We start from the raw sequence: 27,605 nt of genomic DNA on the forward strand, positions 1-27,605 counted from the left end.
TGAACATAAAACTTGTTTATTTACAATATTTTGTTTCTGATTCTGTTGAGTGTGGCATGATTTGTTACATCTTCTATGTCAATACATTTTATGAAATCTACTAAATGTTGATGGAGATTTGATTTCTTCTTAAAAATTGTTTCATTTTGATCAAGCTCTAACACCTGAAAGGATAACAAAAAAAAGGTTTAGAAGACAGCTCTTACTATATGTACATAATTATTGATATCATCGATTTAAACTATTGAAATTATTTCTGATTTTATATCTTGTATGTCCAAAGTTGTATCCATCAATATAAAAGTGGAAGTTCTGTACTTTTGTTGATCTGGTAAGTCTATGTTTCATTCACTTAACATCGTACACAGAGATCAATGAGATGATGAAATCGTCAGTCCACATTGTATAAAATATTGTTCAAAAGGGCCAAATACTGTGGATTCATTATTATTCATTGGATAACAATTTCCGTGGGTTTTGTGGATACAGGTGAACCACAAATTTAAATGTCAACGAATTACAAATTTTCTACAGGCTTTGTATGCAGAGATTGGCAAAACCACCAAATCAAATATCCATGAAAATGCAAGTTTTCCTCAATTCAAGAAATTTGAAACAGATGAAAAACAAGAATGTGTCCCTAGTACACAGATGCCCCACTCCCACTATCATTTTCTATGTTCAGTGGACCGTGAAATTGGGGTCAAAACTCTAATTTGGCATTAAAATTAGAAAGATCATATCATAGGGAACATGTGTACTAAGTTTCAAGTTGATTGGACTTCAACTTCATCAAAAACTACCTTGACCAAAAACTTTAACCTGAAGCTGGACAGACGGACAAATGGATGGATGGATGGACGGACGGACGAATGGACGCACAGACCGAAAAACATAATGCCCCTAGGTGGGGCATAATAAATGAATCCACAGTAGTGTCCATAGTCCATTCAAACTATATTATCTATAGATGTGGTTACACTAGGAGGAAATTATCAAACATAACAAGACAGATTTGAACAATTCTGTTCTGTTATTTCAAGTCTTTAACTATAACAAATGTCAAATGCTAGTTTAACTTAAATGGTCATATAGACTTTATTTCTGTTACTTACTACATCAATGAACTGTAATGTGGTTTGTAGTGAACTAAGATCGCTGGCTGTAATTGTGATCAGAACCTCCAATAGAATGCTGTTCCATGAACATTTTAACAGATCTGAAACTGACAACACCATTCAACTTTGATATATGTAGATAAGACTATTTCAGTCCTTGATTATTCATTGTGAAATCTAATAGTTGAAGAATTTGTAAAAGACATTTAAATTAATATGAGTATTTGAAATTACCTAGGTAAGAGTAACACGGTAAATTACCATGTAATAGAAAAACAAAGGATATGAGGTATCCATCCATGTCATAAAATTAGTACATGCACAGCAAAAAAACACAAAAAGCAAAGGAACAGTGCTTTCATTGTGCACATTAGGGAACATAGTTTTTGTCTTTGTTAATTCGTCTATTCAAATCACAATACACAGACTTTCGACGGAAAGCTTTCATACTTGGTTGAAATATTTTTCCTCATAATTATTCTCTTTACCAAACTACGGGTATGCAATCATTTTGATTTTTACAATTTTTTTACTGGAGTTTGACTTTGACCATTTTTTTACTTTTGTAAAACAATAACACCTTGTGAATGCAACACACCTTGTAATTTTATTCCACAGTATACAGTTGCATAGCAATCTGGCTCACAAATATTAATGTACCCATTTATGAACTATCATTATAGTGTAACTTGACGAAAGATGCAACTTAAAGCTGGACTTTGAATCAAATTTTAACCACACTTTCTCCTGCATAAGATATCTCCCATACTCCATAGCTCTCTTTATTTTTACAAACCTTTGTTACTATGCAAAATGCATTAAATAACAAAATGACCTTAGGTAGCCACCAATCAATAAATCAACTGACAAATGTAAATACTTTGTGAAATTGCGACTTGTATTTGCTACAATCTTTATCTAAATGAAGACTTAACCTGAGTAACTGAAGCAATAAATATCATTCCTTTATAACCTGCAATTGTTTAGAATTGAAGCTTAACAAGTCATTGGTGCATAAAATAGATCAAGGTCATCAAATTTTTACATGAATAATTATCACAAAATGGCAATTTTGATTCAATAACCAACTTTTAGAAAAAAGGCCAATAGCTTATACCTGATTCACACTGACAAAACTTTGCCTTGTACACTGAATATTGTAAAGTTTCGAACTATTTCGAAGTTTTCAACCCAAGGTATTTCAGACAGACAGATAAGACCTGCCGTTGCAGGCAAAAATACAAAAATACATCAATATAGCTTAACAGATCTAAATAATAAACAAACATAATTTACCTAACTTAAATGAATGTTTCTTGAGATATCTAAACATATCCTCTATGCATTGTACAGCAGTGGATTTCACATCATTTACATCCTATAAAAAATAACATTTTTTAATCAGGATATATAAAAGTTAGTACCATATATGGTGTCATGGACTAAATTCTTTATTCTCCACGTTATCTTAAAGATACATTAAAAAAAACTCATTAATAAGTTACCGGTATTAAACAGACAAATCTGAAAAATAACATGAAAATTTCAGTTTTCAAATATTGTCTTGTTTTCTAGGATGGTTTTTTGTTAGACAGTAATCATTGTGTTTTTAATTTAATTTGCAATGCAACAATAATCAATAATGGTTTACTTTTGAAATAATAAAAAAACTAGATACTCTTAAGAGCCTGAATTTCTCATCTTGCAAATTTACACATAATTGCTCAAGTGAAGATAGTTTCTGATTTTGCTTTAGATGGATTTGCTTGTTGTTCAATTGAACAGAATTTATATAGAGGGAATAGCATACATTATTCCTCAAATATTTGGTTCACATTGGCAAAGTAGTTTCAGAAATGAAGTTTAAAATGTGATTTCATTTTAGTTTTGAAATGGAAACATGTGTAACCACTGTCAAATTGTTTGCCACATGAATGACGTCGAACATGATGATTTTTTAGACTGTTCTAATTGTCAATGTCATATTTAAAACATTCGAAAGTTCCAGAGAAAGGATTTTTGAAAAATGGTCATCATAATTAAAAAATGCTACTTTGGCCCAAATGAAATAAATGAAGAGGTTTGTAAAGATACAAAATATATTTAAGTTTGGCTATTAGCCAATAAGTCTTAGTAAACATGAAGATGTGATTTCCAATACGATTTTACTGGAAACTATGTACCACCAATATCACCTAGTTTGCAACCAAATACACATTAGATGAGGATCTTTGTAGAGGGTCTCGAAATCATTGATCAAGTAAAGTTTCTAATTATTTGGCCTTATAAATCCAGGAGGAATTTTTTTACTATTGGCATTAGAATCAAAGAATGTCCTGGACTGCCATGTTTGTCATCCTATCAATACCGAGAATTATTTAGAAATTTCTCGTTTATATATCCCCTTCAATTCAAAAACATTGTTAGTGCATGTAAAATCATTATATTTGTGATAATATATAGACATCTCATTTGGCTTCATATTCCTTTTAAAGATTATCTCCGATGTTACATGTTAAGCTTTTATAATTATCTCCCTTGTAACAATAGTTGATCATAAGTACTTTTGTTATTATTTCCTCCTTTCAATCATAATCATCAATATTTCTACTTTTGAACCTTGGCCCTAGCTCTGGTACAACAAAATATATAATTTGGGAAGAACTTTCAATGCTATTCTGACTGCTCTTGGTCTGGATATTATCTCCCTTGTCACAATAATTTGTTTTTTTGGTGCTATCTCCCATACAAAACTAATTCATGAGAAATTATTACTGTAATAATTGAGATAAAAGAGTAAACCCTTCTGGTCACGTATTCAATTCCCTTCACAAATTTAGCACACTACATCCAATTACAAATATTAACTATGTGTATATAAAACTGTTGATTTACAGTAACTAGACAAAAAAGAAATACAAATTTGTTTTAAAATGTCCCTTTCTCTCAATCAACTTTTTTTGTAAGTTTATTAATTCTGTCATTCCTTTTTAATACTGGGTACATGTTCCCATGTTCCACACACATTTACCTGAAGGACTAGTTGTTGGAGGTAAATGAAGAGCACTTTAAAATCCTTGGTGGTAAAGGGACATGCCATATGTGGTGGATATCTGCCTGTATTTTTCAAGGACACTAGTGGACAGGTAAAATCTACCTGAAATAATGCTGACAACACCTGTAAATAAGGTGTGACGGTATTTATGTTCTGTATGTATTCTCCTACTGGATTTATGGTCAGTTCTACAGTCATTATAGCCTGAAATAAAGTACAACATCATTAACTCAATAAGCAAAATTGTACAGTCAATTCTTGTTATCTGGAATTCGAAGCGACAGTGATAATATTGTGAGTCAACCAAGGTTCAACTCAAGGGGAGTAAAATAAGAAACCAAAACAATGGAAGACAACTCGAATTTGCATAACATATACTTTATTTATATTTATCTGAAATTTCAACTCATACAAATTTTACTCAAACTGAGAAACTTAATATAAGTTGCAATTCAACAGTGGGACCAAGAAAATAATTTGACTCTTGCAGAATTTAGAGTCAATTAATTTTGAGAAGAGAGTTGCTCAGTCTTTCATTTCTATGTTGTGTTGTGTATACTGTTGTTTGTCTGTTTGTCTTTTTCTTTTTTTAGCTATGGTGTTGTCAGTTTATTTTCGACTTATGAGTTTGAATGTCCCTTTGGTATCTTTCGTCTCTCTTTGACTGTTTATTTAGTTGGACTGAATTTTTCATTACAAACTTTCAACTTAAATTACAAATGTTATTAGTGTTTGGTGTCTTCTTAACTAAAATAAACTAAAGCCTCCTTTTTCTAAGTTAATATTATACTGTAAATTCACAAATTATTGCGTGCAGTTATTATTGCGATTTTGTCATTTTAGCCTAATATGCGTTTTTAATTTTTGCGATATTGAGAAAAATCCTGTTTAATTCATATAAAAAATTTCAAAATGCGAGTTTAAATTATTGCGATTATAACCCTGTCCCATTTTTCGCAATAATAAAAACATCGCAATAATTTCTGAATTTACAGTATTGTGAAAAACTTACCTTTTCATTTAGTCCTTTTGTATTCAATATAACTAGTGATAAAATGTTCCAGCTAGCATTCTGAAGCTGAACAACAGCAGAAGTTATCAAGCTGTTTATCAATGCAATAAACTTATAACTGTTTACCATCAAGTTGACAACTGAAAAAAAATATCCATGTTAATAATTTCTTATAGTCTGTAAAACTTTCTTTTCCATTCAAAGCAGTAATAGACTATGTAAAGAAAGTAGATTTACTCCAAGCAATACAAATACTATCATCAATGCATCTATATGTGTCATGTAAGACTTGTACCCTTTCACCAGCAAAATGCATTAGCTGCAGAACATTTTTAACATTTTCAAAAAATTTAACTTCTCATTTTGATGGCGATTAGGCTTCCTTTCTTGTCATATTTTAAAACATGGCTGAAAAATTACTCCTCATTCTCATAAAAACAAAAATTAAGGTCTGGATAAATTAGAAAATGCATTGTTAGCCAATCAATCAAAACATTTTGTTGTATGCTTTTGGAAAATGTTTCCAATAATGGACTAGATTCTGAAACTGTGAATTCCACGAGGCTTGGCACACTACACTTGACAAGTATGTATCTATAGAGTTTGTCATCACCAGTAAAAAGTCAGTATTTTTCTGGACTTCTCCAGTCTTGTTGTTTCAAAAAGTGATATACTTATACTAGATTTAAACTTTAAAGCTATTATGTTATCTTCTGATTACTTGATATTGATTTTGATCTCACCTCTAGCAGGATGATAAGACAAAGCACCACTCAATAGCTGAAGACAGGATACAATGGTAGCTTCTTCTTTGTCATCATCCAGCCATGATGTTACTGTAAATAAAGGAAAATATTACATGGGTTTGAGTTTCAAAAAAAAAGATTACGAAAATATGAACCTTGTTTAAGCAAAAATGGATTGTCAAGCTCTTCTTCTTTTAAAACTTCAAAAGTTATGACAATAGTTAATGCCATCACCACATATAAGTGTAAATATGTCTCCCATTTACAGGTGAGACAAAAATGGCATATGGCATCATTGCCACCATACATGTCAACCAATCAGCACAAAGTTAAAAATATTTATAGAGGATCTCCAAGTGGTCATTCCTATAAAATTTGAAAAGATTTGCCTTTGTAATTTTTTAAAACTTTATTGGACCCAAGATTGAAAAATTAACTTATGACCTGCACTCAACTCGCCCAACCCCTTTGACCTTTGTAGGTCACGTTTCATTTCTGGGTATGACCTATACTTACTATGATATAATATTTTGAGAAAACTACTAGAAATATCCTCTGTGTTCCTACTGTTACACATCATAAGAATCTGCACATAAACTTCTATATTCATATCTATATAAAACACAAAATATCTCAGTGTATTTTTATTCATTGTTGATGGCAGATAATTACTACTTGTTTTTAATTTTATTCTCAACTTTTCAAGTCTTTTAAGCTTCACACAAGGTATGGATAACTATTGTTGAAAGCTATATTTTGCCCTCTTAATGTCTTTTCAATTTTGCTGGGTTGCTGTCTTATTAGTGAATATCTTAATTCATGTCATACATAAGTTCTATACTGGATCACACCCAGCACACCAATAATATGCTTACATTGCAATCTAAATATAACACTATAACGTTTGTTTCTCATCTTTTTCAGTTATTTAAATGCTGTTTCATATTTTACAATTATCTGTTGTTTGAAGTGGTTTTCTATATTTTTCTTCTCAGCTTTGTTTCAGGTGTATTCTAATTTTGTACATATATTTCTACACTTAATGAAAAAAGCTTCAAATTTATAAGATTATGAAAAACTAGATTTTTAAGCACTACCTATTTATCTTGTCAGATCAATAACATCACACATATGCAACAGTTATGAAATCTATTCAAGTATTTTGGCAACTTCAATCTATTTAATTCTTTTGTTCAGCCCAGTAGTCAGTGCTTCCGTAATGACATGAATAAAATCAAATTTTTCTAAAATGACCTGTTGATGAAATAAAACATTACTAAGAAACTAAGGTTCCAACTCCATCAGGTAAAGTTGACCTTAGATAAATTGAGTTATTCCTTTTAGATCCCTTTTGGTCATACAGCTCCTATAATGTTTGTACATATTTAAACATCCTTGGTTTACAAATCATTGAGTCTGAGTGTTCCTGATGGAGGTAAATCAAGAAAAGTGATTCAGAAGCACAGAAATTATAAAGTGTTGTTTTCATTTTAAAAAATGAAAACAACACGTTAGAATTTCATGGGCTATATAACTTTCTTATTCAAAATCGTATCTCCATTTGTATAACCTTCAGGTGTCTGCTCTGCATTTAAAAAAATCTCTACAATTTTGTCCTCAGTTATTGCAGATAGTGTTAAAAGGAAAACTCCTTTCTCATCAGAGTCTGTCATCTGCAAAGACAGAACAGTTAAATTTAATAAGAAAAAATGTTTCTCGTCAGGGTCAGTCATCTGCAAATGTGTTCAGACGATTAACTTTATTGCAAAATTTCCTTCTGGTCAGAATCTGATGTCTACAAATACATGACATTACTGTGGATTCATTATTATTCATGGAATACTAATTTGAATGGACTATGTGAGTGAATTTGAACCACAAATCAAAGTTGAAAAGTGATGAAACGGCATCACATGGTATAGCATGTTCAGATGAATCTTGAAATTAAACATCAGGAACTCTTTGATTGGTATTTGAATTGTAACAAAGTGTCATGAGACGGATGGACAGACAGCCTGCATAAATCCATGTAGTGGTTAATTTTGTTACCTACACTTCCAAGCCATTTTACTTTGTGGAGACCCCTTCTAAGCATAATGTTTGTAAACTATTTCATAGAGTTAAAATCAAATCTACATCATCAAATATAAATGTTTTAATAACTAGAGCAAAAAAAGAAAACTGATTAATAGTGATGTAATTTGGCACTGTAACAATGGATTAATACAGTAAGACATTCTGGCATTTCAATTTAACTTGTATTTGTCATTTAGTAAACAGTAAACACACTGTAAGTTTATCATTATAAGATACTTGTATCAGTGAACATATATTTAGAAAATAACTATTATATACCTGTGAAGTGTAATTTTCAAACAATTGCACCACCAACTTTACAGTTCTACCATTCATTCTTGATATACAAGCCTGTCAAACATGTTAAAAGTTATATTAATATTTAATTTCGATATAGGTTCAAATGCTACATTTACATACCAATATTTTAATACATTTTATACCATATAGACTACATGGCTATGGTATCATTATTAATCAGACCTTTTTTAAACTGTTAATAATAACACCAAGAAAAATGTTTCCTATACTGCAATGATATCATTATTTTGATAGGCAAAAAAACTCAAAAACTGTGGTCAGCTTCAGTGACTTTATCCTTACCTGTATATTCTTTGAGTTTGTAAAATGATTTTTGAGAAGCTAAAAGCCTAAATATTTTTCTTCACATAAAAGAGATATTTAAAAACTTCAAATCCAAGATTTTGTTACAGCTGTTTCAAATATGCCATTTTTTTCTTCAAATAAAGGTTTGATGATATACTCTGTTTCAACAATATAATAGAAACAACTTATTAGAAATAATAGCTTACCGGTACGTTCAATTTGAAAAATATATATCCACACTAATTTCAATAAAATAAAGACAATATATGTGCAACATACCAGAAGAATAGATATGAAGTCCTCATCTGTAAACATGTGATACAATGTAGTTATATCATTATTTACATCATGCTCAGTACCCTCTTTTAAGGAAATCACATCTAACCATTGTGATAGCTGAAATGTGAAATTTATGTCTATATCCTAGATTATACAAGTGTTAAATAATTTTCTGCAAAATTACTTCCATAGATGTAAATCTTTATAATTAAGGGATATTCTTTTGATATATGCTTGCTATATTACATGATAGCTGTTACTTTGCAATATTTTATGGGTGTTCATATTACTCCTTTGTTTTTTTTTTGAGTTTTCATTGAACAGTCATAGAAACATTAATTTCTGACATCCTGATGGAAGATTTTCCAAATAATTGCCCGTATCAATTAAAAAAATATTTTACATTCCCCTTTTTGGAGATAATTAAGTGTATACCCACTCTATTTCCCTTTTTTCTTGTATCTCTAAGAAAAAAAGTAAGGATAAAAATAGACTTGTGTCTATATATATATATTTCTTCTTGTTTTTGGAGATATACCTTAATGGTGTCAAATCTTAAGCACAATCATCCAATATGGAAAACATGCTTCCCATATAAACCTTTCTCCTAACTTACAACATTCTGACCACAGATCTTTGTTATCCGAGAATCTTTAAAGGACCAGTTTAATACAGCAGGATGATGTGTATACCAAACTGATGATGGACAGCTGTCTATCAACTTGACAACAGTCTGTAATCCTGAAATATATCAAACAAGTTGAACTATGAGCTATTGCTCACGAACGATATCCCAGCTTTAACAATTCTTGTCAAAGTCATTTTTAAATTAGTTACTGAGTCTTTGTGTTTACATTTTACAACGTTAATATCGTCAAAATCGGGATGTAGACAATATCGTATTAACATCATGTGTCTATTCTAAACTGATTATATACCCTTGTTTTTATATTGTTCACTTCGTCAACATTGTGATTTATGACTACATCATGTCAACCAAGTGTTATATTGTTTACCGAATCTACACCCTTGTGTCAACATCATTTCATATCGTAGATGTGTCTGAACATTGTGTTTATATCTAATACCTTGTCTACATCCTGATGTTAACATTGTCGACATTGGGATGTGAATATCTTGTCAACATCTTGTTTAAATTGTAAACCTAGTAAACACCCTTGCATTAACATCTTTTACATTGCAGTGTTGACAATATCATGCTTAAATTGTTTACCAAGTCTTCACCTGTGCTTTTATAAAAAAGTTAATTTTTGTTCCCCCCCCCCCCGCCAACTTTTTGAAACCCCCCTTGGAGTAATAACCCCAAAACTCAATCCCAGCCTTTCCTTTGTAGTATGGAACCTTGTAGTACAATTTCAGAGAGATCCGTACACTTACACACAAGTTATTGTCTGGAAACTAGAAAAATGCTTGTTTTTGGCACCTAATTCCGACATGTTTGGGGCATTAACCCCAAACTCAATCCCAGCCTTCCCTTTGTTATATGGAATCTTGTGGTACAATGTCAGAGAGATCCATACACTTACATATAAGTTATTGTCTGGAAACTAGAAAAATGCTTGTTTTTGGCCCCTTTTTAGCCCTTAATTCCTAAACTGTAGGCCCCAATAACCCCTAAAATGAATCCCAACCTTCTACTTGTGATATTAAACATTGTGGTACAATTTCAGAGCAATCGAAATACTTATACACAAGTTATTATGCTGAAACTAGAAAAATGCTTGTTTTGGGCCCCTTTTTGGGCCCCTAATTCCTAAACGGTTGGGACCATCATCCCCAAAATCAATCCCAACCTTCCTTTTGTGGTATTGAACCTTCTTAAAAAATTTCATAGAGATCCATTCACTTAAACTAAAGTTATTGTCTGGAAACCAATGTGTCTTTTGACGACAACGCAGACGCAGACAACGACAACATCATACCATTATACGATCCCAAAAATTTTTTTGCGGTAGTATAAAAAAATATATATTAAATAAATCCTTATTATATATGTTTATATATATATATATTATAATAAGAATATCATTATCTTTGATTTTGCAGTGTATTTTTGGGGGGAGTGGAAGGTGTAAAATTAAACTTAGTCAGGTCAAATTTTTGAGATGTTCCTCTCACCATGCTTTTGTAAAAATGGTATTGTATTGTTTTGATTAAAATGAAATTGACAAATCAAACACACCTACAACATGCTTGTGAATTAGCTTATGGTGTACACTATATTTTAAATTTAGATTGTAAACATATTTCTAAACTGGTTTTAAAATTTTAATGCAGTCATTACTTTCAGTTGGTTCTCTACTTAACTATAATAATTGACTCCGCCCAAATGAAGGTGGTACCTTTACTTGTAATGGTTTCGTTGTTCAGCTAGCAATCAAGCTTACCAAAGATATCACCTTTACCTACACACTCAAGTCATTGTGCTGTAAACCATTCCCCTTGACAGAAGCCAAGACAAGTTTGACAAATATTTTCCTTATACAATAAGTGTGTAAAATTTCAAACAGGAAGTGGCTACACAGCAGACGTAAAAATCGTGTACTTGTAACAACATTATCAAGCTGCAGACCAAATATTAAATTGTTCCCTTTCATAGAAGGCAAGCGAAGCTTTGACGAAAGTTTTCAACCGAAGGTCTTTCAGACAGACAACTGAGTTGATCAAACCGTTACTAGACCTGCTATTGCTTCAATGAAACAGTTAAAAATAATGTATGAAGTCCACATTTTTCTCAATAAGTAATGTTGTAGTACTTTGGCTTGCTTTGTTATAGTATATATATTAAAATCACCTCCTTTATATACCCATATGGTGTTATTTAATTTCAGAACGATAGGTCATTCCCTTAAAGAAACAACCTGGGCGATACCTAGTTTTAATGAAAAGTGCTTCAATGCATAAAATAATGACCTGTTGCCTTTTTAGCTTGTCTTTATGCTTTAAATGAATTTATATGATCAACTAGAAATACTGCTCAAATAGATCCCCCCCCACCCCCCACCCCCCCCCCCCCCCCCCCCCCCCCCCCCCCACCAAAAAAAAAAGACATGCACACAGTGGTACCCATTGACACAAAACATGAATAATTTGGAACTATTAAGGCTACCGCAAGTTTAACTTAGTTTGTGGCCTTGATTTTTCAACGATTAAAGTTCCATAACTCCACAATGTCATATCAGAAATTTATATAAAACAAAAGGGAGCTTATTTAAATAGATATAAACAAGTCTGACACCAAAATTTCATGAAAACTGCTCAAAGCATTTTTAAGTTATTGTCTGAAAACTGTAAAATCCCCCCTTTTTAATGAATAAAGTCCCAATACTCCGAAAAGTAAAATCAGAAATTTTAAAAAATCAAAAGGCCACTTATGGAAATATATATAAATAATTTACCAAAGTTTCATGAAAATTTCTCAAAGCATTTTTGAGTAATAGTAAAAAAACTGGAAAATCCCCCATTTTGTTATGAACAAATTCCCACAACTTGGAAACTTATAATCTAAAATCTATAAAGATCAAAAAGGAGCTTACGTCAATAGATATTAACAATTCACCAAAGTTTCAAGAAAATTGGTGAAAGCATAAGTGAGTTAATGCATTAGTGAGATTTTGTCCAAAGTGTTGACGCTTGGACAGACGGACATATACCCTAGTACGTCCATCTTTAAAGACAGGCGTAAAAAAAGAGAAAATAAGTTCCATTTACATTGTTGAAAAAAGAGTTAGTTTTTCTCTGTAAAAATGTCATAAAATCGGAGAGAAGAAAAACATAACATCCCCTTTTATGAAGGTAATATAAATAATTACTTATCAAGTACAATTGATTTACTTGTTTCTCCATTTTATTACAGTCAAATTTTGACTGAACTGGTCAGTAACTACTATTGTTTATATCTAGATTAATGAGTTTTAATTCACCTGTTAATTGAACTGTTGGGTGTTGTATACCCGTACCTAAATGCATGAGAAAAGAATATGATATATCCCACTTTAATGTGATACAATTTCCCGCAAATTTTTGCAGAAAATAATCATTTTTGACGGTATATGAGTCAGATATTGGATACTGTCAGTCTTTCATTTGAACAATCCTGACGCCCCTCGGTGTGTTATACAACAGGAAAAACTTTAAATTTGTACTATGTATAACAGAATTTACTTTAAAACTAGAAGACTCTAGTTGTACCAAATAATGTGGTGCAATAATACCAGCACAAGAGAACGGACTCTCCAGTTCTATATTGTAACGAATGCTGGTATTCCAGCTTTCTCTGTTATTATCGCACCACCTTACACTAGTGAGTAAGTTATTATGGAAAGTTCATTTCATCTAAATGATATTTTCCAATTGGTGATACAAAGTATTAAATAAAACTAAACTTTCAAATTATAGATCAAACTATATTTGTAAAATTATTATTTTTTTTTAATTCTATTTATCTTTAGATAATTTCAGTTCCTATATAATCCATAATGGTAAATATTATTCAAGTCAATTCATTTTTCAAAATAAAATAGTATCAAAGGGGAAGCAACTCTAGTAGAAAAAAATAACTTTTTTTGGTATTTTTCATCATTATTATTCTGAAGTTTAAAAAATGAAGATCATAACACCTCTGTAATTGTGTGGTAAATCATCAGAATAATGTACATTTCCACTAACAAAAATTGTGTACTCAAAATGTGCAGTAAATGAGTAATAAAATGTTCAATTGATTTACAGAAAAGACAGAAGATTTAAGGTTCATGTGGACCCTTTGGCTAAAAATGGCTGCGTTTTCACCTCAAAATTTACTCTGATTACAGAAACCTATGTATCTGGAAAAGTTTTAAGACATAGCATGACCAAGATAAATAAAATTCAAATGCATTTTATAGTTTTAGAAATTAAAAACTTAACTGGATTTTGCAGTGCACTTTTTTTCGTCCCTGCAGAAGATGATAAAATTAACAAACAATTTCACTTGATATGGTCCACTCAGTGACACAGTTTAAATTACCAAATACTGTCAGGTATCTATTTTCCCTCTATAGTCCATTTCAATCATTACAGTTCACTTCAATTATTACCTACATTGTTTATTTTGGCACCTTCTGTAGGTATGAATAAAAGTGTGCTGCAAAATCCAATTAAGTTTTTAATTTTCTAAAACATAAAATGTGTTTGAATTTTATTTATCTAGGGCATGCTATGCCTTAAAATTTTTCCAGATACTCAGGTTTGTTTATATTCAAGTTAAGTTATATTTTGAGGTGAAAATGCAGCCATTTTAGCCATTATAAGGGTCCACATGAACCTTAAAGAGAAGAACTGAAAAGGACCAAAAAGAACTCAAAAGAGCATTTTACAAAATTAGGATATTGTTAACAATTCCTAGTAATAAGTGAACAGATAATTCTAACTTAGATTGTAAATTTTATAGAAATATGTGAACAAAATGATAGTATAACTTGGTTTATTAGTAATACTTATCTAATGTTAGATTAATAAATTATCATTTATATTTCTTATCAAGGATTTCAATCTTACTATTAAAATATTTGTTTATATGCATATTATTATTTTGCGAAATGTTAATTACTTGATAGATTATTCTGTAAATAGACCTAATAATATCAACAAAAATAAATAAAAAGCAAAAACTACCATATTATTAAGTGCCAGTCTTTGTAAAAATCAGGCAATTTAGAAGAATTTCAAAATATGGTTGAAAAAACCCATTGACCTTACCATCCTGAGTTAGAAATGGTAGGTCTTTTGTTTCTGTAAGTCTGGTAATGTGAGAAATCTCTAGATAAAGTTTGGTTAGAACGTTAGCAAATTACGGAGTTTTCTCCCCTTAATTGTTAATTTCCAGTGCATTTCAACCAATTTATATCTTGAAATACCAAAACAGGAATTATTTGTGCACCATTATACATTTTGAAACTTAAATTAATGTAAACTTGAGCAGGTTTTTGTTTGTAATGTTTTCAACACTGTCTGATTCTCAAGCAGATTGGCACTTAATGTTTATCCTGTTAAAGAAAGTGTTTAGTTTGTTAATATAAAATATTCAGCATATTGGCCAGTGGCATTAGGTGGTATGCTAATACAATTAATATATACAAATCAGCACCACCATTTCCTCTTGGATGTTTAATGTCAAATAAACTAAGTTAATGTGCCACTGACACATATTGTGATTCAATATATCGTCAATTTAAAATTAATAAAAAGGCTTGTATTCTCAAGTATTTTCAAAATTACAAAAATGGTGAAATGCTCGTAAGTGTAAATCTCAATATGAGACTTTGGATTTCACTGTATCAGATTAAGGTGTATAAAGTATAGAATATTTTTCACAGTGTCATTTCAAATATAGAAATCCACACCAAATTCTTCCTATTTTGAGAAGGTAAAATAAGAAAAATATTGGACGAAAACCGCTGTAAAACCTTGCCAAACTTAATGTTCCTACTAAGTAAACAGAAAAAAAGTCACAAATTTGGTAGGGAAAAAGTCACACATTTGATAAATGTAGGGGAAAAAGTCACAGATCTGATAGGAAATAATTTCCGTTTTTGAACAATTGTCTAAAAGTATTTCATTTCTTTTCTCTTTTTTAAAAAATATACAGAACTTTCATTGATAATTAAATGATATGCAATTTAACAAAAACTATATTTTTTTTTTTTTTTTTTTTATTTTTATTATTTATAACTTCCAATTTACAGCATATAATATACACAAATATAATAGCAATATATGATATATAAATCTATTAATATTATCTAATCAATACATTTTTCTTATGAAGCTTTTTTTTCTTCTAAATATATGTATATAAACAGTCTGAACAGCAGAGAGAGAAGAGCGAGAGAGAGAGAAAAGTGTGGTGAGTTTACAATATAAATTCATCTGGAAATTGAATTATAATTCAGTAAAGGAAATCCTGCATTTTCGTTTATAGCAGTAGAAATATATACTTTAACTAAGTAATTTATCATTCTCTGTGAAACTGATATTCACTTTTGTTTTTCATAGCAATATTTTTATCAATTGCATACAAATATTTCATCTTCTATTTTACTAAGTATATTGATAGGTTTTTTTTAAAACATCTGTAATTATAAATATATTGTTTTATGATAAGAAAAAGAGTATTTTCTGCATTGCCTTTTGATATTTTTGCAATGTTACCAAACAAACAAAATCTTTTGTAAAAAGTACACTAATTCCATTGGTCAGAAACCAATTTTCAATCTGTTCTAATAATATCTGTGTATGATCACAATTCCAAAATAAATGTTCTAATGTTTCAATTTCTCTATTACAAAATGGACAATTTGGATTATCATAAATCTTAATTTTATGAAGAAATTTGTTTGTAGCTAAGATTCGATGATTGAATCTATACTGCAGCCACTGTAGCTTGGTATTTTTTGTGACAACAAATAGCAGTTTATAAATTCTTTCCAATGATTTTTATCAAAGCCAAAATTTTAGGTCCATCTTAACTGACTAGTGGGAACACTTTTATTTTTATTCAAAACAATATAAATATCTTTAGATCCTTTTGAACTTTAAACAAGTCTTTTAATAGCGGATGGAATTAAAGGTAGTTCTAATTTTTGATTTTTTCCAACAAATGATTTTGATGCTTGATGTACTATTATATCTCATGAAATTCACATTTATCTGATATATTTCTTCTAATTTTTGAAGAGAGAAAAAAGTCCCATCTTCATTTACAAATCTTATACCTTTTTCAAACCAATCTTTATAAAAAATAGGTTTATTTTCCACTTTTATGTTATTGTTAAGCCAAATTGGACTAAAAAGAAGGCATTCCCAACTGTCATATTCATCTTTTGCCGAGAAGTTGCCATGCTTTCAGAACATCTTATTTTTGATATTTTGTTGTAATCTTTGTATACATACACTTCCACAACCATAAAATTTTTCAATTTCTACATTTCTACCATCATCAATATCATTTTGTAAAACATCTCTCTTTATTCTATTGATTGGTGAACTCCATATAAAATTGTACATAAGTTCAATAACTTTTTTTAAAATATCTTCACTTGGATTTGGTAAGGATATAAACAAATGATTCAAAATAGGCAATATCAATGTCTTCACCACAGACAAATGATTCAAAATAGGCAATATCAATGTCTCACCACAGTAATTCTACCAATAACAGTAAGATTTCATTTTAACCACTGTTTAATTACACATTTTATTTGTACCATTTTTTTTATCATAATTCATTTTTACATTTCTATCAAGATTAACATCAAAGCTTATGCCAAATAACTTAAAATATGTTTCTTCCCATAAAAGGTTTCTATTTTGGCATAACACCTCACTATATTTCTTTTTTAAGTTTTTTTAAAAAGTGTTATAATCTATTTAGACAGTATAAGATTAACAAGAAATGTAAACAGTAAATTGAAGCTGTTTGTTGAATTGCTCCAGTAGGGCACCTCTCTCAGGTCACAAGATCACGTTTCAAAAACCGTCTCAGGTCACCAGGGTCACTTTTAAGCGAATAAAACATTGAAATAAAATGGTTTTGAACCTTTTTAAACGTCACAGGTCCTTTCATAGGTGACATCAAGTCACAAGGATCACCTGAAAACCCCACTCATACATATATTATGATCTCTGAGAGTATGATGTCCATGCTTTTTTCAACAAGCAAAAAGGTACTCTGGTCTACTCTTAATATATATATTTGAAATGCCAATCATAGCAACACAAGTGACCTTTTAAACTAGAGGACTCTAGTTATACCAAACAATGTGGAGCAATAATACCAGCACAGAGCCTGGACATGAACCTGACTGGTTCTTTCACCATGCACTAATATTATCACCCCACCTTACACATGTGAGTATATAATTTATAAGAGAAACATTCGACTAAATGTTAATTTCAAAATGATTATACTAAGTATTGAATAAGATCAGAACTTTCAAAATATAGACCACACTATCTTTTTAAAATTTTTATTTCAATTTTTATCTATTTATCTTTAGATAATTTCAGCCACATTATAGTCAATAATGGTAAAAATTCTTTAAATCTAATTTACTATTAAAAATAGAAATAGCATACATCTGAGGGGAAGCAATTCGAGTAGAACTAAATCACTATTTTGTGTGTTCAGAGGCGGATTTAGAGGGTTTTTCAGGGGGCCCAGGCCCCCCCTTTTTTGGGAAAAATTTGGTTGATTATATAGGGAATCACTGAAGCATGACTGGAGCGGGCCCCCTCTTAGGCAGTCAGTGGGCCCCCACTTATGAAAAATTCTGGATCCGCCACTGGTGTTTATCATCAGTGTTAAAAAGATCATGTCTTCATAAATGTTTATACCTCTGTGTGGTTCATCAGGATAATGTACATTTAATAATTTCAATTAGTGTATCATTATTTTAATAGTAAAAACAATTAAATAACAAGAGGATGCAAAAGTCATACCAGGCAAAGTATATGCATGGCCACCACTGGTTATCAAATATTTTTAAAATGTCCATGCAAGTAAAATAAAAACAGGAGGTGACTTACTAGCAGACCCAGAAAATTATTTACACAGAACAATTCAATTTTATAAAGTCACCAAGATCAAATATAAAATCATACTTTAATACAGATACAGAAGCTAAACATATAAAAAAAGTTAGGCAGACTAACAAAAGGATGAACTGACAAACAAAAAAACGGACAAGGTCATTGCAAGGTACACCATGGTCTATTGATTAAGGGAAAAAGTCAGTTGAGTTGAGGTATAACATCCATTCTGTTGAGGATTAAAATAAATATTCAAAGGAATTGTTCATAAGACATACTGCTAACTGGGTTATACAGAACAGAGTAAAAATTCCCATTTTATTCATGAGTTATAAGTTTCATTCCACACAAATGTGAAATACCAATGAAAACAATTACAGACTGAAATATTACCTTTAGTAGGAAGCCCAACAACATTTTCTGTCATACAGGTTAGCATCTGAAATAATAATAAAAAGTTGCTTCATAAAGATACTTAAGTCTAGCTATATTCTACATAAAACTCATCAAAGGTACCAGGCTTATAATTTGTGACGCCAGTCCTACGTATCATCTACATAAGCTTCATCAGTGGTACCAGGCTTAGAATTTGTGACGCCGGTCCTACGTATCATCTACATAAGCTTCATCAGTGGTACCAGGCTTAGAATTTGTGATGCCAGTCCTACGTATCATCTACATAAGCTTCATCAGTGGTACCAGGCTTAAAATTTGTGACGCCAGTCCTACGTATCCTCTACATAAGCTTCATCAGTGGTACCAGGCTTAAAATTTGTGACGCCAGTCCTACGTATCCTCTACATAAGCTTCATCAGTGGTACCAGGCTTAGAATTTGTGACGCTAGTCCTACGTATCCTCTACATAAGCTTCATCAGTGGAACCAGGCTTATAATTTGTGATGCCAGTCCTACGTATCATCTACATAAGCTTCATGAGTGGTACCAGGCTTACAATTTGTGACGCCAGTCCTACGTATCCTCTACATAAGCTTCATCAGTGGTACCAGGCTTAGAATTTGTGACGCCAGTCCTACGTATCCTCTACATAAGCTTCATCAGTGGAACCAGGCTTATAATTTGTGACGCCAGTCCTATGTATCCTCTACATAAGCTTCACCAGTGGTACCAGGCTTAGAATTTGTGACGCCAGTTCTACGTATCCTCTACATAAGCTTCATCAGTGGTACCAGGCTTATAATTTGTGATGCCAGTCCTACGTATCATCTACATAAGCTTCATCAGTGGTACCAGGCTTAGAATTTGTGACGCCAGTCCTACGTATCTTCTACATAAGTTTCATCAGTGGTACCAGGCTTAGAATTTGTGATGCCAGTCCTAAGTATCCTCTACATAAGCTTCATCAGTGGAACCAGGCTTAGAATCTGTGACACCAGTCCTACGTATCCTCTACATAAGTTTCATCAGTGGTACCAGGTTTAGAATTTGTGACGCCAGTCCTACTTATCCTCTACATAAGCTTCATCAGTGGTACCAGGCTTAGAATTTGTGACGCCAGTCCTACGTATCCTCTACATAAGCTTCATCAGTGGTACCAGGCTTAGAATTTGTGACGCCAGTCCTACGTATCCTCTACATAAGCTTCATCAGTGGAACCAGGCTTATAATTTGTGACGCCAGTCCTATGTATCCTCTACATAAGCTTCACCAGTGGTACCAGGCTTAGAATTTGTGACGCCAGTTCTACGTATCCTCTACATAAGCTTCATCAGTGGTACCAGGCTTATAATTTGTGATGCCAGTCCTACGTATCATCTACATAAGCTTCATCAGTGGTACCAGGCTTAGAATTTGTGACGCCAGTCCTACGTATCTTCTACATAAGTTTCATCAGTGGTACCAGGCTTAGAATTTGTGATGCCAGTCCTAAGTATCCTCTACATAAGCTTCATCAGTGGAACCAGGCTTAGAATCTGTGACACCAGTCCTACGTATCCTCTACATAAGTTTCATCAGTGGTACCAGGTTTAGAATTTGTGACGCCAGTCCTACTTATCCTCTACATAAGCTTCATCAGTGGTACCAGGCTTAGAATTTGTGACGCCAGTCCTACGTATCCTCTACATAAGCTTCATCAGTGGTACCAGGCTTAGAATTTGTGACGCCAGTCCTACGTATCCTCTACATAAGCTTCATCAGTGGTACCAGGCTTAGAATTTGTGACCCCAGTCCTATGTATCCTCTACATAAGCTTCATCAGTGGTACCAGGCTTAGAATTTGTGACGCCAGTCCTACGTATCCTCTACATAAGCTTCATCAGTGGTGCTCTAATGAAACAAGTTGGAAGGCCACATCAAACACATAAGTCAACAAAACTATATGTATAATTTTATGACTCTACTGAATTTTCTGCTTACCCTTTTTCATACAAATGATATCAAATTAAGAGGTTCATAGAGGAGCTATCAAACAAAATAATTCCAAGTATTGTTATTAGCAAGATAGTTTGAAATACAAAAGTCTGATTTTGTATACAATAAGTACCACTACTGCAGCACCTTGTTTGTCATCCAATAAAAACATGATAAAATTCATTGTAGAGGGTCTTCCAATATCTACTCTCTTAATGTTCAGAACATCTTGAAAAGAAGCTTTAGAGGAGAAGATATTTCAAAAGCAGCCACTCAGAATCAAATATTCCTTTGGTGGCCATATATTTTATTCTGTCTAAACCAAATGAGGAAAATTTGTAGAAGACTTTCATACACCACTCAAAGTTTGGCCAATATTGGAAAAGTGGTTTTAAATAAAAAGATGAAAATGTGAAAAGTATACATATGACATACTTCAAGTAATGACAATTGCTCACCTTACCCTTAGGGCCAGACGAGCAACCGATTCTATAATGGTTGATTCTAAAGTATAAGATTTTTTTTTGAAGGCTGACAACCAAATATAATCATGTAAATAGATTCCATATAATATTTGATAAGATGCAATATTTTCTATTATTACGGTCAAATATTTGTATTTCTATTATGACTTTTTAGGAAAATTTATAAAAGATTGAAGCTCATAATTTTTGTTATGTCTGATTGCTTACATCTTAAACAGATAACAAATACAGCCATTATCATTTTCTCATATCAGACTGCATGAGTGCTTAGATACCTAAATTGGTAAATAATAAAACATACACAAGAAAGCAATTTTTTAACAATTGTATCATAAAAAAATTATAAAAAATGTACAATTACAAAAAGATCTTAGCTTGTTTAATCCTTTTTGAATAAAGATAAAATCCTACTTACAGCCCACAGAAATACAAATTGTTTCTTTACAAAGGGAGATAATTCTGCTGCATTGTCATAGTCCTTAGAAAATGTGTCTAGAACAAACATCAATTCGTCACTTGGGAGGATTCTAAAATAAAGACAAACGTTAGAACAGAAAATTAGTAAGTGCCACTTTAATAAAACAGTATTTGAATAATTCTTCTTAGAAAGATTTCTTTGTTACTAGAATCATTGATAAATCAAATTTCATTACAAACACAACATACCAATAGTACGTTTATCAAATAATGCAAAAATAACAGAATGAAAATTAACTCTTAAATTATTGAAAGATACTCATGTCATTCAGTTTCTTGCATCATGACATTTGCTCCAGGATTAACAAAAACTGTATTGAAAGTCAAAAATGTAACTTTTATGTGAATAAGTCAAATATACTTGCCTGATACATTTACATTATAGAATAAGTTCCGCGTATTAGAATACTCTCATCGCAAACACCCGGGTGATCCGGAATTTAATAATACCGTATCCGCTTCCGGGTGTAAACCCCACAAACTATCCTGAGTAGAAATCACCCAGGTAAGAATTAGTTTTAATTTTTGCGTTGAATTGAACGGATGCTCTCATTCAATTCTTATAATTAGTAATAGTTTAAAACTTCGTCGCTATCTATTCGACTTTTGGTCTGTGTTGGTAGTTATTTCATATTTATATATCGTAATTATGGATGGCGATGATGACAGGCTTGATTCTGACAGCAGAGAGGCGCCAGAGTTTTCTCTTTTGTCCGCCGATACTGCAGGTGACAAACTCAAGAAAAAGTCTTGTAGTAATTCCAGTGCTAGAACTTCTAGTTTGGAGAAAGTAAGTAAAAAGAAACGTACATCTAAGAAAGATGCGTTACAGGCTGTTTACGATGAGAAATTGACAAATATGGAAAATAACTTTAATGTGAAGTTGGATAGACTCTTTCAGTTATTTGCCAATTCTGTTGACAATGATCAGAGTAGGGAAAGTTTTGCTTTGCCCGGATCTGATGGTCACAATGTGGATAACGTCCCATCTGGGGAGCGTAGACCACCACTTGTCAGTCTAGAACCGAACTTGGATCAAGATTTGGGGTCTCCACATGTTTCTAGAAACAGAAATCTAGATGTGCGTTCAGAAATATCTATCAGTATAGGTGATAGAGAACGTAATGAATTAGATATTCATTCAGATGATGATGATTATAGTGTGTCTGGAAACAGTCCAGTTAGAGGGAACACTAATCAAATGTCAAAAGGTGATAGATTTTTGAAGCATGTAAATGTACGTAATGAACAGGTACAGGCACAGGATCTTGAAAAAGTTAAGTCTGATGAGAGGCAGACAACAACTAATGTTTTGGCACAAATATTTAGTGAAGATCTGAGCAAAGAAAAGTCTTCAGTAGGACTTATTTTAGACCAAGCACAGGTTAAAATATTAGAGAGTTCTTGGCGTTGTAAGATCCCAGAACATCTATCTGCATACAAAGAGGAATACAAAATTTGTTTTCCAATTAATGATGATTCAGCAAGCTTTTTACAGGTGCCTAAACTTGATGATTTATTGGAACCTATGATCAGACAAACTCATGGTCAAAAATTAATTAGGTCTTGGGATAATCATAGACAATTATATAGTCAACCTTACAAGCAAATTGAGAAACTCAGTTTTCAGGGTCAACTAGCATCAAGAATGAACATAATTTCTATGCTATACAGTAACAGGCACTAGGATCTTTATTGAAAGATCTTGAAGAAGATGATGTTGACAAAAGTACAGCATGTCAGACGGTGAAAGACATTTTTGCTATGTCTACTAAATCATTAGACCAAGCTGGTCGATCTGGTGCATTTTTTCATCTTATACGCCGCAAAGCTGCTGCTCATGATTCAGGTTTATCAAATATTTAGGATTTGAGTTCAAGATGTCAGTATTTGCCTTTATCTGAAGAGGGAGTCTTCGGTAAAGGGCTTGAAATTAGTTTAGAGAAAAGGAAAGAACAGAAAGATCAATTAAGCGATCTTTTGCCAGAGTTTAGTAAAAAGAGGAAGTTTGAAGATTCTAGATTATCTTCAAACAAGTCAGCTAGATTTTCTGATCAAGGTGCTAGACCTACATGATTTCAGAATACTTCCGGTGGTTATACCTCTAATAACAATAGGAAACCTGTTTCAACTTATAATAGTTATAACAGTGCTAAAGATAAAGCTGGAGGTTCTAACCGACAAGAGGGGAACAAGAAAGACTTTAAAGTCGGCAAGACAACTACAAAGAGTTCCTGGGGTTCCTTTCGGATCCCCAAACGGAATGATAGTTGACTCAAAAGTAAGTCTAGTTATGTGTCCAGAAATTCCAGTAGGGGGTCGCTTGACAAAATTTCTTCAAAATTGGGAACAAATTACAACAGACAAATGGGTTCTTTCAATGATAAAAGAAGGGTACAAAATGGAATTTATTCAGAAACCGTCTTGGACAGGTATAAAGAAAACAATAATTTTTCAACAAAATTTGGATATTTTCATGGAAGAAATAAATACTTTGCTGGAAAAAGATGTTATAGAAAAAGTACACAATCCTCAAGCTCTAGGAGGTTTTTACAGTACATTATTTCTAGTTCCCAAGAAAAACGGGAAACTAAGAATGGTAACAAATTTAAGACCTCTCAACGGTTATTTGAAGAAAATACACTTCAAAATGGACACAATGCAAAAAGTGATAAACTTAGTGAAACTGAAAGATTGGGCAATTTCTCTACATATTTTCATCTCCAAATATGTCCAAATCACAGAAAATACATGAGATTTTATGTACAAAATCAGAGTTATCAGTGGAAAGCAATGTGCTTTGGTCCAACTTGTGCTCCAAGAGTATTTACAAAAGTTGTATCAGTAGTGGCAGCTTATCTAAGAACTCAAAACATCAGACCAGCGATTTATCTAGACGACTGGTTAATAGTAAATCAAGACAAGAATCAGTTGTTACAAGATCGACAGAAATGTCTAAATCTGATAGTTTCACTAGGTTTCATCATAAACAAAGAGAAATCAACTCTTATTCCAAGTCAGGAAATCACTTACCTCGGTGGAGTATTTCATTTGGACAAGGGTTTAGTATTCCCAACAAGGGAGAGAACACAAAAATTACATATGTTGATTCAGAACATGTTTCAAGGTCAATCAACAGCTTTGGATTTTTTGAAAATTCTAGGCACAATGGCGCCTTGCATCGAATTGATTCCAAATGCTTGTCTTTACATGAGACCCATTCAGTTACATCTTTTGAGTTTTTGGAATCCAATGATCCCATTTACACAACATCTAAAATCCCATCTTTTATGGTGGAAAAATTCAGCCAACACGCAGAAAGGCCGATTTTTAGTTTGTCCAAATACCACTGCTACAATCACGACAGATGCTTCGAAAAGCGGTTTTGGGGGTTATATTTCCCAGAACCAGATTTTTCAAGGGGAATGGACAGCAACTCAAAAATCTTGGCACATAAATTGTTTAGAAATGAAAGCTGTGATTTTGACACTGAAACATTTTCTGAATCACCTGAAAAACAATTGGGTTTTAGTCAGATGCGACAATACCAGTGTAGTACAGTATATCAATCGCCAAGGGGGGACAAAGTCTCCAAATCTCTGTTATTTGACATGGGAACTATGGCAATTAGCAATCCAAAACAACATTGTTTTGAAGGCAGCCCACATTATGGGAAAGAAAAACATTTTGGCAGATCAGTTGAGCCGAGTAAGAATTCGACCAACAGAATGGACTTTGAACAACACAGTGGTGAATCAAATTTTTGTTCAATGGGGGAGTCCTCTGATAGATCTCTTTGCATCATGGGAGAACAGACAGATGGAAATTTTCTGTACATGGATTCCACATCCAAATGCTTTGGCAGTGGATGCTCTAACGATTTCATGGGAGAACATGTATGCTTACATATTTCCTCCAATTTGTCTGATACCGAAGATATTAAAATATATGAGGCAGTTCCAGTGTCAGATTATCCTAATTGCTCCCCAATGGCCAAGGAGGGTTTGGTATCCAGAGATTTTGGAATTATTGGTAGCACTTCCAATAAGATTGCCAATGTTAGAAAATCTGTTTAGTCAACCCAAGACAAAGATTTATCATCCAAATCCTCAGATGTTAAGTCTAAATGCATGGCTTCTCTCGACCGAAATTTCGAAACAGAGGGCTTTTCAAAGTCAGCTAGAACCCTGCTCAATGCATCTTGGCGAGCAGGAACGCAGAAAGATTATTCTGCCAAATTCGAAACGTACTGTAGTTGGTGTGATACAACACAAATTGATCCCTATACAGCTACCGGTACTTTGAATCAAGTTGCTGATTTTTTAGCATTTTTATTTGAATCAGGGTTGCAATATCGTACAATATCTGGTTATCGGTCAATGTTATCAGCGGTACTACCTCCAGTTCAAAATTGTCCGGTTGGACAACATCCTTACATTTCTAGACTGATTAAGGGCGTTTTCCATTCCAGACCACCTAAAGTCAAATTACTTCCAGAATGGAATTTAGAAGTTGTTTTAAAAGCTTTAGAAAAACAACCTTTTGAACCTTTAAATGATGTACCTCTAAAGTTTTTAACTTTGAAAACAGTTTTTCTTACTGCAATAACAACTTTCAGAAGGTGCAGTGATTTACAGAGTCTTAGGATTGATCAAGAGTCAATGAAGATACAAGATAAGGGTATCACTTTTATTAGACATGGTTTAGCAAAACAGGATAGACAAAGTCATTTTGGGGCTAAAATTCATGTACCACATTTCAAAGATAGACCTTTATTAGATCCTAAAAGGTCCATTTCTGTATATTTAGAACGAACTAAAGTTATTAGACAGAAGTTACAATTAACAGACAAAGTCAAACTTTTTATTGCTATGAAAGAACCTCACAAACAAGTAGGTACAGTTACAATTGCTAGTTGGATTGTTCAAGCAATAAAAGAATCATATTCAGATGAAAATTTAAAAGTTAATGCTCATTCCACTCGTGCAATTGCTCCAAGTTGGGCATTATATAAAGGGGCATCCACTCAATCTATTTTGGATGCTGCAGATTGGTCATCTGAATCCACATTTGTTAAGTTTTATTTGAGGGATTTAGATACCCACAAATTTTTAGAATAAAATATATATGTTTTATTTCAGAATGATGATTAGTACAGTTGTAAATACCATGTGTATATATGTTTAGTTACTGTTTTTTTGGTGTTATGATGTTATTGGTGATGGATTTTAAAGAAGAAATTTATCCACCTTCCGAAGACCATTCACTGCTTTGTAATCAGTGAGTATTCTATAATGTAAATGTATCAGGCAAGTATATTTAACTTATTCACATAAAATGGATATTTTTGAATATCAAGAAGAGATTTTATGTGAATATATTAGTTAAATATACTTGCCTGAATCCACCTCCACCCCTTCATAAATTTCTTGTGTTGTATGATTGATAATTTATATTATCAATTAAACGCAACATTAAAACTAATTCTTACCTGGGTGATTTCTACTCAGGATAGTTTGTGGGGTTTACACCCGGAAGCGGACACGGTATTTTTTAATTCCGGATCACCCGGGTGTTTGCGATGAGAGTATTCTAATACGCGGAACGTATTCTATAATGTAAATGTATCAGGCAAGTATATTTAACTAATATATTCACATAAAATCTCTTCTTGATATTCAAAAATATCCATTTTTTCATCTATTTTCTTGTAGTCAAAAGTATTTAGCCAAAAAATATAATTTAGCACAAATAGTGATTTCAATATGCAACAATTTTTTGCTAACTATTAAT

At 32.2% G+C, this 27,605-nt stretch overlaps 1 protein-coding gene across 1 annotated transcript; it reads right to left on the reverse strand.

Moving 5' to 3' along the window:
- LOC127708690 (uncharacterized) lies at positions 1–27,342 on the reverse strand. The gene is made up of 14 exons (XM_052213805.1): positions 27,304–27,342; positions 21,751–21,862; positions 18,874–18,919; positions 9,509–9,633; positions 8,893–9,009; positions 8,287–8,358; positions 7,502–7,604; positions 6,448–6,543; positions 5,929–6,021; positions 5,186–5,325; positions 4,150–4,377; positions 2,415–2,496; positions 1,116–1,225; positions 1–164 (listed from the first exon to the last, which is right to left on the reverse strand). Exons 2-14 carry the CDS (start codon positions 21,838–21,840, stop codon positions 21–23), a joined length of 1,446 nt encoding a protein of 481 aa, XP_052069765.1. The 5' UTR covers positions 21,841–21,862; positions 27,304–27,342; the 3' UTR covers positions 1–20.
- Between the last annotated feature and the right edge of the window lie 263 nt (positions 27,343–27,605).

The sequence above is a fragment of the Mytilus californianus genome, unplaced genomic scaffold, assembly GCF_021869535.1.
Source record: "Mytilus californianus isolate M0D057914Y unplaced genomic scaffold, xbMytCali1.0.p SCAF_7, whole genome shotgun sequence".
Taxonomy (NCBI): Eukaryota; Metazoa; Mollusca; class Bivalvia; order Mytilida; family Mytilidae; genus Mytilus; species Mytilus californianus.